Source organism: Suncus etruscus, chromosome 1, assembly GCF_024139225.1.
Source record: "Suncus etruscus isolate mSunEtr1 chromosome 1, mSunEtr1.pri.cur, whole genome shotgun sequence".
In the NCBI taxonomy this organism is placed as follows: Eukaryota; Metazoa; Chordata; class Mammalia; order Eulipotyphla; family Soricidae; genus Suncus; species Suncus etruscus.
This window is the reverse complement of record NC_064848.1, coordinates 59,693,246-59,708,683: the sequence shown is the minus strand read 5'-3', so window position 1 is coordinate 59,708,683 and position 15,438 is coordinate 59,693,246. Positions and strand designations below refer to the sequence as shown.

The window sequence follows — 15,438 nt, the reverse complement described above, 5'->3', positions numbered from 1 at the left end:
GGGGTCAGTTTTACACAATCACTTCTCAAATCTGTCAGTACTCTGGGAGATCAGGATGTAGCTCAGCAGCAGAACATCTGCCTCTATGTGAGGCCTCAAGGTTGATCACACACAATCTTCCTGCTCTTTCTGGGCCTTGAACATGGCTCTGGAGCTCCGAAAGTGATTGAGATTTTGTTCTCCATGCTGGAGGGGTATCAATGGGAAGAGGGTCAAACCAAGGCAACTGTCAGCACACTTGCTTTCAAGGAGCCTTTGATATGCTGCTGGGACAAACCCTGGACTATCCCGCAAACTCTTGAAAAGAAAAAGAGCCCAGAGCTCAGTTTTTCAGGCCTGAAAAAGGCAATACAAATTCTTTCTCAACCAAAGTAGTTGGCGCTGAGAAGATGGCAGTGGAGGCCCCTGTGTGGTCCTGCAGGAGGCGTCGTCTGAATTATCCTCAGTAGACGCTGAATTGAATGCTGACAGGCCACATATGGTGAGTGCTGTCCAGGAAATGGTCCGGGGGATTCTTTAGAGCAGCCTGACCCTCTCCCAAATCTAGGACTGACAGTACTGAGAAAACACCAAAATAGGTTCCACCAGACAGACATATGAGTGTTTCTGGTCAAAGTCTTGAATATAACAGGCTTAATACAACTTGTGTGGCTCCAACTCAATGTTTGCTTTTGCAGATGGAGTCACTAGCTGTCTTTCCAAAGAATGTGATGTTTGCATTACAACAGTGAGGTACAGCCCACATTGTAGGCATTTTTAGGAGGAACAACAGGACAATTGAGGGTCTACGTGCACTAAAGCCACTTTCAGGTCAAAATTCTAGTAAGGTCAGTGTTGCCTAAGACCTTCCAGCAATCACAGTGATAGGGTAAGGAGCCTCTTCAAATTCAATGCTGAATAACCAGAGACTGTCCAGTTCAAGATTTGGCCACTGAAATGCTTTATACAGACAGGATAGAGAACACAGGGGGTTTGGAAACACTCATGCTTTGGATGTACCAGTACAAGACAGTATGCGAGGCTGGAAGTCCACCAGGCAGTTTAGAACAAGCATGATTTTTTTTTAACTGCTGGAAAAGAAGCCTCTGCCACAACAATTCACTCCTTTATCTAGTGCATCTTGATTTCAGTCTTGGACATCAAAGTAGTCAATAACTGGTTCCTTGGATATTTTCTGTAAATTACTGTTCCCAGAATTCCTAGAAAAGCAAATAAAAGAATAGTGAGCTTTGTTCTTGTTGGGAGGAATCAGATTTTGTACTTCGTAGAATTAAGAATCATCAGCTAACAGACCATTTGGGAAGCTCTGATAAGATAATGGGATTCAAATGAGTTAGTGAGTTAAAAATCTGGTGACAGAGACAGAAATTTATTTATTTATTTATTTATTTTTTGGATTTTGGGTCACACCCAGCAGCACTCAGGGGTTACTTCTGGTTCCATGCTCAGATATCATTCCTAGCAGGCTCGGGGGGACTATATGGGATGCCGACATTTGAACCACCGACCTTCTGCATGTGAGGCAAACACCTTACACCTCCATGCTATCTCTCCGGCTACGCAAGAGATTTATTTAGTCACTATTTGTTCTAAACATTTCCACAATAAATTTTATGTATTTAATTTTTTTTGCCATACACCTTGGCTTTGTGCTCAGGAATCATTCTTGGCAGACTTGGGGGGCCATATGAAATGCTGGGGACTGAACCCAGGTTGGTCACCTGCTGTCCTATGGCTCCAGCCCGCATAATGGATTTTGTACCAACTAAAGAAAGGAGAGCATGATGTCCACAGTGTCCTACAGTGTAAAAGACATGCTGTGAACCATGTGTAGGAATATTGCTCCCACTGGCAAAGCTGCATGATTCCAGTTGTGTGGTTCCCAGACGGTGGGTGGTGAGGCTGGTTCTGGGGAGCAACACAGCCCCAACTGCTTCTGGCTGAGGCAGTGCTTGAGTGTTCATCCAATTCCAGGGGATACTGATTGTGCTAAATCTCATGAAGATCTTATAAACTGTTGCACCCATCCACACAGAGATTTGATGCAGGGGCTTTCAAGTGGCAATCAGGACTGAAATGGGGAGCCCCCACGAGGAAGAGAAAGGGAAGGAACAGCGTCTCTTTCCCTTGCTCCTGTCCAGGATCAGGCAGAACTGCTGCTCGCCACCATGGACCCTTTTCCTCTTATGTCACCAAGTATGTGTTTTTTTTTTTCTTTTTTGTTTTTGTTTTTGGGCCACACCCTGTGACGCTCAGGGGTTACTCCTGGCTATGCGCTCAGAAGTTGCTCCTGGCTTCTTGGGGGACCATATGGGACGCCGGGGGATCGAACTGCGGTCCGTCCTAGGCTAGCGCAGGCAAGGCAGGCACCTTACCTCCAGCGCCACCGCCTGGCCCAAGTATGTGTTTTTTTGGTAAAAAAAAAAAAGTCTCAAATCATGAAGTACACAAAACAGAAAACAGGAAAACACTGAAAATGACCAACTCCCTCACCCACCCTCAACTCCAGAGCAACAGCTGTGAATCTGTGATGCTTTTAAGTCATCCAGCAGGAACAGTTTGAATCCTCTTTCCCAAGGTGCCATCCTCTGCATGTAAATTATGTCCAGCAACTGCTGGAGGCAACATGGGTACCTCAAATGCCACACTTAGGATGAGTTTGCATGAATAAACATGTCACACATCTTAGCCAAACCTCTCCTGAGCACAGCACTGTGAGGTCAGGCCCGAGGAGGCAGCCAAGGGCCAAACCAAGTGGCTGCCCCTGTCAGCTCCTCAGGACAGACAGGGCCTCTGAAAGCAATGAAGAATTCTTACTTGTCAGTCTGATGTCGGTGATGAGGAATTGGTGGTGGAGGCCGTGACTGCATTTCCCTTTCCAGAACACTGGTCAGTGTGTTAGGAGGACAAAGGGACTTCCCTCTGATAAAAGTCAAAAGACACAGTGTCAAACAGTGAGAACTGTTAGTGGAAACAAGCAGGTAGTTTTAGATTTAGTTTAGTTAGGACGTTCTGATACTGGGACAAGTTCTGTCTTTTTTCAGTCACTGTCCCCTTTATAAGACCCTCCCTCCTCTGGTCCATCTATGCTATGGAGCTACTTGCCTCATTTTCTCTTGCTCCCGAGTGTTCTGTGTTGGGAAGCTCTTACTACTACTCCTTCAGGTAATGACTGACAGTGGACCTTGGTTTTCCCTTTCACTCCAGCACCACTCTATTGCTTCAGTTTTCTCTGAGGGCAAATACTGTTTATAGAATGCCTTATTATTTTTTGGGGGGGCCACACCCGGTGGTTCTCAAGGGTTACTCTTGGCTGTCTGCTCAGAAATAGCTCCTGGCGATGGCGCTAGAGGTAAGGTGCCTGCCTTGCCTGCGCTAGCCTTGGATGGACCGCTGTTTGGTCCCCCGGTGTCCCATATGGTCCCCCAAGCCAGGAGCGACTTCTGAGCGCATAGCCAGGAGTAACCCCTGAGCGTCACCGGGTGTGGCCCAAAAACCAAACCAAAAAAAAAAAAGAAAAAAAAGAAATAGCTCCTGGCAGGCACGGGGGACCATATGGGACACCGGGATTCGAACCAACCACCTTTGGTCCTGGATCGGCTGCTTGCAAGGCAAACACTGCTGTGCTATCTCTCCAGGCCCAAGAATGCCTTATTTTGTGGTCACACCTGCCAAGGCTTGGTGCTTATTTGTAGGAATGCTCGGGGGACCAAATGAAATGCCTGGGATTGAACCCTGGTCTCTGCATGCAAGGCAAATGCTCTACCCACTGTACTACCCCATCTAAGACCTGCTTATGGATATCTTTTCAAAAATGTTTTTATTTATTTTGGTTTTGGGGCTACACCTGGCAATGCTCAGGAGTTATGCCTGTTTCTGCACTGAAGAATTAGTACTGGCAGGGCTCAGGATACCATATGGCAAAACAGGGATCAAACCCAGGTAAGCTGAACAGGTAAGTTACCCAGATAAGGTAAACAGTACTCTACCAGATGTGCTGCTGCTCTAGCCCTTATGGTATGTCTCAAGTCAGGTTTCAGCCCAAGTTTCTATCCTGCCAGGAGGGCAGAGGAAAAGGCATAGAAGTTAAGGACAGATCCTCAACCCAGATCTTCAGGATTGGTCCCCTGTGCCTGAAGAGACACTGTGAGGTCTGACTGACCAGCATGAGGCTTAGAGACCTTCTAGTGTGTCAGCTTTGCGGACCGAGACATATGCTTTCAGCTTTGCTTCCTTTTTGACTGTCTCCCAAAGCACATTTCCCATTTCTTTGTCCATCAGAGGAAGCGTATCCTGACAAGCTCTGCACCCTAGGCCTCATTTACCTGTGTAGCACCTCCTTTGGTGTTGGTTCTGCTCCACTCACCTGACCGCAGTGACCACAACGTTGCGCTTAGGCTCACTGTCGTAGCTCACGCTCTCCAGGCCATAGACCTGGGCAAGGTCATGGATGATTCGGCGGTGGTCTCTGTTCATGGGAGGGAAGGAGTGGCTCTTCTTAGTAGCCTTTCCCTGCACAGAGGAAAATGACAAATGCTGATAAAAAAGAATGTTGAAAACATAAGACACTTACAGAGGTCAGCCCCAACATAGGAAAGATGAGCAGTGACTGAGCTCGGAGACCTGTAGCACTTCAGGGACTGTACAAAGAGCACAGGGGAAGATGAAAGTAGAATTACTTCCTTCAGTTACTCTCTGAGCACCAAAGAAGCATCTGGAGAGGATCAGGGACAAAGAGCAAGTAAATGAAAACTGAAACGGACAGTGAAATGATTCCTTCAGCAGGTCAAGCGGGGAAGTGAGTGAATAGTGTCATGAAATGACTAAATAAATTGCAGATTTATAAAATTAGAAATCCATGATTTTTTTTGGGGGGTGGGGGGCAAGTCAACTGTGCTCAGGATTCACACCTGGTAGTGCTTGGGGGACAAGTGCTAGGGATGAAACAGGAATAGAATGCATGCAAAGCAAATGCCTAATCCCTACCCTATGAAATTAACTTGGATCACTCCTGGGAGTGTGTTGGGGTAAAGGTTCAAACTTGGGTGGCTACATGCAAAGCAAGAGCCTTACTCACTGTTACTATTTCTCTAGTGCCATAAATGATAATTTTTCATAAAAATATGTTCCATGCCAAAACATGTGTACATATATATAAGCAGAAAAAGACATCAACATGGACTTTTTAAATTTTTTGGGGGCCACACCTGGTGACACTCAGGGTAAGTTACTCCTGGCTATGCACTGGATTGCGGGACTATATGGGACATTGGGGGTTCGAACCGCAGTCCGTCCTGGGTCAGCTGCATGCAAGGCAAACGGCCTACGGCTGCGCTATTACTCCAGCCCCAACATGGGTTTCTTGAACAGAATACTGATTTCATTTTATCTTCTATTGGTATCCCGCTGATCAATAAGGACAAAAGGGAGTGCGCTAGAGAGTGGCAGAAAAGTGTCCCCTGAGAGAGAGCTAGCACTGATAATGCATCCTCATTTGCAGCCCTCTGAGGGAAGAAGGCACTGCCAAGGGACTGACTGCTGCTCTGTGATATTCCCAGCTGCCTCACGGATAAGGGATTAGCTCTTTTTTTGGGGGGTCACACCCAGCGAAGTGCTGGGCTTAATCCTGGCTCTGTACTCAGGGATCACTCCTGGCAATGCTTGGGATACCAAATAGGATGCCAGAGTCAGAACCTGGGTCAGCTGTGTGAAGGCAAAATACCTGACTGGTTATACTATGGCTTCAGTGCCAAGGAATTTTCTCTAATAGGTTTCCTGCCTAGGGGGGTTTGCAACAGTCCTTTAGATGGCACTATTTTCCTAAGTAGCCCTACTATTCTCAGCTCTTTTTTTTTTTTTTTTTTTTTTGGTCACAACCATCGGCGCTGAGGTTACTCCTAATTAGTGCTCAGAAATCGCTCCTGGTAGGTGGTGGTGGGGAGGCATATGGGATGTGGAATTCAAACTAAAGTTCGTTTTGGGTTAGCCGCTTGCAAGGCAAATGCCTATTGCTGTGTTCTCTCTTTGGGCCTGCTATTTTCAACCCTTCATAATGCACACTGATCCAGAAATCCTCCACCCATTCCTGGGCAGCAATGTTACATTTATTCTGACCATAGGTATCTGTTTTGAACAAGGATGTAATAAGGGCCAGGCTTTGGGAAAAGAACAGGAGGAAACTGAGTGGATCCAATTACTATTCTATATCAACAGTGTTTCTGGTGGAATTTGACTTTTTGTCAAGCAGGTTTTAGAGACATGTCCAGTTAGATATTTTGACTTTAACCTTGTTCACGGCTTCCACGAGGGCTTCCATTTCCTTCTCAACTTCACCGACAAACTTTAAGTCCTTCCTAAAGAAAAAAAACAACCTGAGAAATTGCCACCATCTATATCACCTTCCTTCCACTCACCCTCTCCCTGTAAAGGGGGCAGAAACCTGTAGAGGTCAGGAACTGTAAGATAACAGAAGGCTGACTATGACTGAATAAAGAACGAATATAAAAGAAGATGGAAGAAGTAGCTATCAGATGGCATGAGAAAATTAGATGTTAGTGCATGGCTGAACCTGGGGAGACACAGATTAAGATCCTTCAATTCAGGCTACTCCAGCCTCTGAGGACCCCAATTCCTCCCACAGGGACTGCACACTCACAGACAATGCCCAGTTTTCAAGGTTACAGGTCTGAGAGGCAAATAAATACTTATAACCTCATCATGAATATATCCCTTTCTACTGGCAAGAGAAACATATATGAGTCACTACACCTAAAAGACCATACTTTCATAAGCTCCGTGTAGGAAACACTTGTGAAAACTCCCAAGTTACATACCTGGCATCTTCTTTCAGACTATCGCTGAATTTTGACCCAGAAGAACGGACATTGAAAGGATCAGAATCTTCACTGATATGAAATGCCTCTGCTAACTGCCTGTAGGTCAGAGAAACATATCAGTGAAAGGAAAGGAGGGGAAACTAACTTTATGGTATAGGGCAGCTGTTCTTTTTTTTTTTTTTTTTTTTGGTTTTTGGGTCATACCCGGTGGCACTCAGCGGTTACTACTGGCTCTATTGCTCAGAAGTTGCACCCTGGCAGGCTCCAGGGACCATATGAAATGCTGGAAATCAAATCTGGGTCCGTTCCAGGTTGGCCACATGCAAGGCAAATGCCCTACCACAGTACTGCTGTGCTATCACTCTGGCTCCCTTTTTCTTTTTGGTTTTTGGGTCACACCGGGCAGCGCTTAGGGGTTACTCCTGGCTTTATGCTCAGAAATCACTCCTGGCAGGCACGGGGGACCATATGGAATGCTGGGATTCGAACTACCATCCGCTCTGGATAGGTTGCTTGCAAGGCAAATAAATACCCTACCACTGTACTGTTTCTCTGGCCCCTCGATATTTTTTTTTTGGGGGGGGGGGCACACTTGGTGGTGCTCAGAGGTTACTCCTGGCTTTGCACTCAATAATTGCTCCTGGCAGGCTCGAGAGACCATATGAGATGCCGAAATTGAATCTGTTCCGGTTGGCTGTATGCAAGGCAAATGCCCTGCCACTGTGCTATATAGCTCTGGGTTCCTAGGCCCAAATTTCTCTAAAATTTCACTAAATCACTTTGATAAACAGGTTTTTAAGAAAGAATAAAAATATAGGACAGGACTTAGGATTGTCTTTACAAGAGTAAATAAGCCATATAATATGCACTTGGACTTGTAAAAGGCAATTTGGAAGTGATAGAACAAAGCCCTGTTCATGCAGGTGATTTTCTTTGGAAGAATGTGCCTAATCATGGATTACAAAGACTCAATATATATATGATGTCATCTCCCCAAACTTATCAAACTAAATACTAACTCAATCAAAATCCCAGCAGGTTTTTCTGGGTGGATATCAATTTGCCACTTCTAAAATTTAAATTAGAGACTGGAGCAATAGCACAGTGGTAGGGCATTTGCTTTGGATATGGGCAACCCAGAATGGAACCCAGTTCGATTCCTGATTCCCATATGATCCCCCAAGCCTGCCAGGAGCAATTTCTGAGAGCAGAGCCAGGAGTAACCTCTGAGCACCACCGGGTATGACCCAGTTAAAAAAGAAATTAAACAAAAATGCCAACTACAAAATAAAAAAACAGTCTAAACAATTTTGAATAACCACATGTGAAGAGCCATGTTACTATATACAAGCTTGTTTGAAATGGTTTGGACAATGATACTAGTGCTATGGAACAGGAGTTCAGAGATGCCTGCACATAGATGAATACTGGCTACAGATCAATGTGGCACTGCAAAATACCAGGTAAAGCACATTTTAACATTGCTTAAATAAAAGACTCATAAGGGAAAAAAAATCAATCCAGGTCAACTGCAGATATAAATGCGAAAGGTAAAGTTATGCCACTTCTAGTCAATGGCAAGTAATATTGACAAAGACATCTCCTGGGTAAATAGATATTTCCTCAGCAGATCAAAAAAGTTCTATTCATCAAGGAAAAACAAGATAACATTAAAATAAAAAAAATAGTGCCAAAGAGATGGTACAGTAGGTAGGACATCTGCCTTACATGTGACCAAACCTGGGTCAATTCCAGGCACTACATATGGTCACCCAGAATACTCTTAGAAATGAACATTGAGGACAGAGCTAGGAATAAGTCCTGAGCACCTTCAGTTTGGTCTCAACAAACAAATAAAAAACTTTGTTTATCCAAAAGATACTATTAAGAATGTGAAAAGTGGGGAGGGGGGAGAGCAGAGTGATAGTGCAGCGGTAGGGTGTTTGCCTTGCATGTGGCAAACACAGGACTGACCCCGGTTTGAATTCTGGCATCCCATATGATTCCCCGAGCCTGCCAGGAGCGACTTCTGAATACCACTAGGTATGACCCAAAAACCAAAACCAAAAAAAAAAAAAAAAAAAAAGAAGAAGAAGAAATGTGGGGCTGGAAAGATAGCATGGAGGTAGGACATTTGCCTTACATGCAGAAGGACGGTGGTTCAAATCCTGGCATCCCATATGGTCCCCTGATCCTGCCAGGAGCAATTTCTTAGCACAGAGCCAGGAGTAAACCCTGAGCACTGCCGAGTATAACCACCCCCCGCCAGAAAAAAAAAAAAAAAAAAAAGTGAAATGTGAAGGCCTAGGATGTGAAAAAATAGAAGCAACAAAGATCCAATTAAAATATATGAAAGAGGGGCCAGAGGGGTGGTGCAAGCAGTAGGGCATTTCCTTGCATTCACTAACTTAGGACGAACCGAGGTTCGATCCACCCCCCTGCGTCCCATATGGTGGTCCAAGCCAGGAAAGATTTCTGAGCGCATAGCCAGGAGTAACCCCTGAGTGTCACCAGGTGTTGCCCCCCAAAAATATATGGACGGGGGGCTAGAGCAATAGGTGTGGGCCCCCCAAACAAAACCAAAAAAAAGTTATGGAGGCCAGAGTGGTAGCACAGAGGGTATGGCGTCTACCTTGCACACAGTGTCCTGGGTCTGATCCCCAACATCCCATATGGTCCCCAAGCCAGAAGTAATTTCTGAGCACAGAGCCACGAAAAACCCCTGAGCACTGCTAGGTGTGACTCTACAACCAAAAATAAATAAATAAATAAATAAATAAATATCATATATTAATCAATATGGAAAGACAACACAACTGAAGAAATAAGTAAGATTTGAATAGACATCTCACAAATGACACAGAACTGGCCAACAAACATACAGAAAAGATGCCTGATCTCCCTAGTTATGAGGAAGATTTAGAATTTCACTAATATGTCACTTTGTATTCCCAAGAATGGATTACAGGGGCCGGGTAGGTGGCGCTGGAGGTAAGGTGTCTGCCTTGCAAGCGCTAGCCAAGGAAGGACCTCGGTTCGATCCCCCGGCGTCCCATATGGTCCCCCCAAGCCAGGGGCGATTTCTGAGCACATAGCCAGGAGTAACCCCTGAGCGTCAAACGGGTGTGGCCCAAAAACCAAAAAAAAAAAAGAAAAAAAAAAAAGAATGGATTACAATAAAAAATGTGGACAGGGGCCGGAGAGATAGTGTGGAGGTAAAGCATTTGCCTTGTATGCAGAAGGCCAGTGGTTCAAATCCTGGCATCCCATATGGTCCCCCTGGCCTGCCAGGAGCAATTTCTGAGCATAGAGCCAGGAGTAACCCCTGAGGGCTGCCAGGTATGACCCAAAAACAAAAACAGAAACAAAAAATGTGGACAAATCTGCAGCATAACTGGGAGATCGTGGTCCCTATTGGTGGAAGTATGATCTGTACAGCCACTCTGAACACTGGTAGACCTAACTATCAGCAATTCTCCCAAATTTACACCCAACAAAAATGAGAGAGTGTGTGTATACAGAAAGAGAGAGAGAGAGCAAAGCAAATAAATACTAGAATATTCATAACAAACCAAGACAGATAACAATATATAAATATATTAGCAGAAATATATATAATATATATATAATATATATCATATCTGTCTACAACCATATATCTATTAGCAGCAAATTTGAATTTTGGGGGGTGAGCTTTAGGCCCCCTAACCTGCTATACTGCTTTTCTGGCCCCCTTTAACTGTAAGTTATATAAATAAACTATAATATGTAAAGTAATAGAATATCATGTAGAAGTAAAAAAGAACAGTATTTCTGCTGCATCAGCCCATGGGAATGAACGTCAACAAGCAATAAAAGATATCAGGCAAAAATAATATAAGCTACATGATTTCATCATTCATGTAATGGTTAAAACATAGACAAAATTAATCTAAAATGTAAGTGAGCAGGGCGGCAGAGGTTGTCTCTTTCTGAAGTGCAAGAGGGGGCCCTGATCATTTTCTGTTCCTTGACCTGGATCCTAGTTACACCACACATTCACTCTGTGATGACTCACTAATGTACACACTTCTAATCTGCTCCATCCAGTCTCTTATTTCAATCTAAAGGTCTTCAACATTTGTCAACCCCTTTATCTCCACTGGCATTAGGAAGTCTGTGAGTCACTGAGGAAATATGCTCCAGCATGGGATTGTTGTACCATGCCTGAAAGAAACCAAACCCTCTTCACGTTTCAGAAATATGTTGAAATCCCCTAAGTGATTTATCTTTAGATATTTATAAGCCAATTTCAAAAGCTCTCTTATCACAGCCAAAGACTTAGCAGATGCCGGGTGAATACTTGAAGGTTTACTCCTACCCATTAATTTCACAAGCTGAGGAACAAGTGGGTAAAAGCAGCTGAAATGACTTACTTTCTCCTTTCCAAGGCTAAACACTCTTCATCACAGTCCAACCTTGAGAAGCAAAAAAAGAAAGAAAAAAGAAAAAGAAGTCAAGGACACAGTTCCTGCAGTGAGAGCTTATCCAGCCAAAAGATCTGTCTTTGTCAGTCTGCTCTAGAAACAGAGTAGTCCCTGGCCCAGGAGTGGCTGGAAGAGGTCCCTTTCATAGATAGGGAGGTCACGGCCCTGAGAAAAGCAACTCTAGGCATGCCCTGGCTGCCCACCTCCTAGACTGTTTGCCACAAGCTCCTCCTCTATGTACACAGCGCCACTCTGGTTTTCTGTTCTCCAGAGGGCTACTGGTTTGAGCACATGTGGTTTCTTTCTCCTGGCTACTGTCTACGGCGAGTCCTGGTCTTCAGAGTTCTCTTGTGACTAGATTTTTTTTTTTTTATTAGAGTAGATAGGGTCTTCTGAACATCAACGATGGGGATAAGACTTCAGTAAGGGGGAACTGAAATCAATTTATGTTTTCTGCCCTCTAGAAATTAAGTCTAACAGGAAAAAGGCACAGCTATATATTAAAAATGAACTTGTTGGGCCTGATAGGACAAGATATAGAAAATTTGCCTGGCATCTCTGATGGTCCCCTTAACACTATCAAAAGCAATTCCTGAGTGCAGAACTAGGAATAACCCCAATGCATCACAAGATGTGGGCCATCCCCCCAAACCACCTTTCCCCAAGTTACTTGGCTTTGGATCAGAGAGATAGTACAGTGAGCAAGGCCATAGAGCTAGGAGTAAGCCTTGAGCACTTCGGGATATGGGCCCCTTCCCCCCAAAAAAATTTACTTGGCTTGATGAATTTCCTTTTTGGTGATTAACTTGCTGATTTCCACTGAATCTCCAAGTTGCATGTCTGTTATTTTGGAGGCCATGGAAATAGCAGCTATTCTGAAGTATAAAAAAGAAATGAAAGAAAATGTATTGCATTTCCCCAAAAATCTTCACAAAGAAGCTCTCTTTTAAGATAAACTCACCACCTGACAATTTTTGAGGCCTTAGCTCATTGACCATGCTATACCAATGTGTTCATATTGTATCTTCTCTTTTATTTAGTTTTTAGTTTTTAGTTTTTGGGTCACACCCAGCTGTGCTCAGGGGTTACTCCTGGCTCTATGCTCAGAAATCGCCCCTGGCAGGCACAGGGAACCATATGGGATGCCGGGATTCAAACCACTATCCTTCTGCATGAAAGGCAAATGCCTTACCTCCATGCTATCTCTCCGGCCCCCATATTGTATCTTCTCAATGATAATTTATGTCGCTCCAAAGGGAATGATAAGTCATCCACTCCTCAGTACTCTCCCAAGTATTCCAGCTGTAGCACCCAGGACCACAGAGGTCTGAAAATTCAGCCATTCTGCTGAACCCTCAAATTCCGAGTCCCCAGCATATGTCTGTACCTAATAAGATACAACTGCCCATTTTGCCCATTCTCGACCCCTGACCTCAGATTCCTATATGATAGCTGAGTCCTGAGATTCTACGAGTCACATACACCCCACAGAATAGCCAGAGTGATCACCCCAGGGGAAAATCACTAGGAACTAGGCCCTGACTCAGCATCATCACAGCTGGAAGGATGTTCTAGAAACTGAGGCCAATGTCAAAACATCTTCCCTGACCTGACTGTAAGACCAAAACGGTGTGAGAATAGGAGGAGCAGAAAGGAAAAGTTTATTTTATTTTACCAATTACTGTTAGAGAAAGAAAAGTACATGAAGTGGTACTTTTTCTTTTAATCAGAAGAAACTACACTTAAGAAAGCACACACACACACACACACACACACACACACACACACACACAAAACGTTTTCAACCTTAGAAAAGCTACAAAGATCTAATAAAAAGCACATGTTTACCCTTTGACCTAGACCAACCAATAGTTAACAATGAGGTAGCCCACTAACCTTTGATAAGTACTGGATGCTTCAGAGCAAATTACCATCTCTGTCCTTCGTCCACATTCACACTGCAATTCTACCTGAAATAAGAATGAATGGCAGGAACCATGGGAATACTCCCAAAGTCTCTTTTACATCAAGCCATGGCAGAGAACAAGTAAGTCAGCACAGTCCATAGCACATCTTCCTGGAAATTCTTGTTTTTAAGCCTGCTCGAATGGCAGGTCTAGAACATGGCTTTTTTTTTTTTTTTTTTTTGGTTTTTGGGCCACACCTGGCGGTGCTCAGGGGTTACTCCTGGCTGTCTGCTCAGAAGTAGCTCCTGGCAGGCACGGGGGACCATATGGGACACCGGGATTCGAACCAACCACCTTTGGTCCTGGATTGGCTACTTGCAAGGCAAACGCCGCTGTGCTATCTCTCCGGGCCCTAGAACATGGCTTTTAATCATAGAACTGGAGTAGACACTTGATCCAGGACTAACAAAGGCCTAATTCCACAGTCCACCTCATTCTTTTGCTCTCAGCTCCTCTGGTGGCCTTGCTTAATCCTTATATCAGGACAAGCCTCCTTTTCACACAGGACCCTCTTTAAGTGTGCAATAACTTCTTGGAATTTTACCTAAGAACAGACTGTAGTTAGGTACAGTGGGGACCATCTCAAATAGGGCAAGAATCTACCCAATTTGCTCTACTCCTTGTACTAACTTCCTGTAGCACTTTTAAGAAATGCCTGATGAGAAAGGGTACCCAGGCATCATTGTAGGCAGCTTAGGCTCACCCAAAAACACAGCCGAAGCTGCACAGGGGTCACGATATACACACCTTGGCTTTACAAGCAGTGGTGGGGCAGGGAGAGCCAGGGTGGCAGGGCGCCATGCATGGGTGGCCACAGTCACTTCTGGGGTTGGTGCAGGGCTGCTTGCAGGTTTCGTCCACGAGACACTCTCCTTTGTGACAGAGTCTCTGGCACTTGTGCATTCCACATGGTAAGGCGGCGCTGCAGGGCAACCCGCAGGAGATATCCGCTAGATGACAGGGAATGTTGCTTCGTAACTAGAAGACACAGAAGAGGCCAGACTATCATCTCTGGGAATGATCTGCAGTGAATTTTAACTTTCTACTTAAAATATTTCTAAAACTAATTTTGGTCTGGTCCAAAAGGATTGGTGGAAGCAGCTGAGCCTACTTTCCAACATTAACTTTCTAACTCTGGGGGCTGGAGAGATAGCACAGTGGTAGGGCATCTGCCTTGCATGCAGCCAACCCAAGACAAATGGTGGTTCAATTCCCAGAACCCCTATGATCCCCCGAGCCTGCCAGGGGTGGTTTCTGAACACAGAGCCAGGAGTAACCCAAGTGCTGCAGGGTGTGACCAAAACAAAACAAAACAAAAAACAACAACCTTCTAACTCAGTAAGAAGCCTGGTAACTAGAGAATATTTGAAAATGCTATGAACAATTAGGAAATGATAATCTTTTCCTCCTTTCTACCAGTGAAAAAGTGAGAGCACCAAGTTGGTCAATAGACCCTCAGAGGCAGGGGTGCCTGGCTGTGGGTTGTGGTCCAGAAATGCAGGCAAGGCAATTTCATGTAATTAAGCCCAATTCTTCACTAATCTAAAAACCCACATGACTGGAGAGATAGCACAGTGGTAGGGCATTTGCCTTGCACATAGCTGCCTCATGGTGGTTCGAATCCCTGCAGCCCATATGGTCCCCTGAGCTTGCCAGGACTGATTTCTGAGTGCAGAGCCAGGACTAACCCCTGAATGCTGCTGGATGTGACCCCAAAACCAAAACCAAATAAACAAAAAAAAAAGAACAACAACAAAAACCATCTACATCTCCATAGCTTCAGGCAATTCGGTCATTTTGTAAACTAAGAGCAAACACAGGTCCTAGAATCTCCAATTTGCTTTTTATCTTGGGAAATTATCTCCTTACAGGTTTCTTCTCTCCAGGCAACTGGAGACCAATCTTTGACAGCTTCACTCAAATTCTTGCAGTCCATCCAGTGTGGAGTGTACTTTGATTTCAATGTCATATGACTTCTACTAAAGAAGTTCCAGTGTCAATGACAAGGGCTAAGAAAATGAGAACTAGTTTTGCTGTTTTTAGGCTGAACACATGCTTTCCTAAAAGGAGGGTTGTGTTCAGTCCAGGCATTATGTGATTCCCTGAGCAATGCTTGGTGTGGTACGGGAGATAGTACAGTACAATGCTTAGAGTGCATACCCAGCACAT

General features: G+C 44.6%; 1 protein-coding gene across 2 annotated transcripts in view; it reads right to left on the bottom strand.

The window, feature by feature from the left end:
* Positions 1–916: 916 nt before the first annotated feature.
* NFX1 (nuclear transcription factor, X-box binding 1) overlaps positions 917–15,438 on the bottom strand; it is a 78,352-nt gene continuing 63,830 nt past the window's right edge. For both annotated transcript variants that reach the window (XM_049772970.1, XM_049772978.1), the window contains 9 exons: positions 14,017–14,247; positions 13,199–13,272; positions 12,076–12,177; positions 11,252–11,293; positions 6,834–6,932; positions 6,287–6,353; positions 4,367–4,512; positions 2,818–2,922; positions 917–1,199 (listed from right to left, as the gene is read on the bottom strand). In XM_049772970.1, coding sequence (XP_049628927.1) covers positions 1,127–1,199; positions 2,818–2,922; positions 4,367–4,512; positions 6,287–6,353; positions 6,834–6,932; positions 11,252–11,293; positions 12,076–12,177; positions 13,199–13,272; positions 14,017–14,247 — 939 coding nt within the window. In that variant the 3' untranslated portion in view covers positions 917–1,126. The remainder of the gene's footprint in view (positions 1,200–2,817; positions 2,923–4,366; positions 4,513–6,286; positions 6,354–6,833; positions 6,933–11,251; positions 11,294–12,075; positions 12,178–13,198; positions 13,273–14,016; positions 14,248–15,438) is intronic.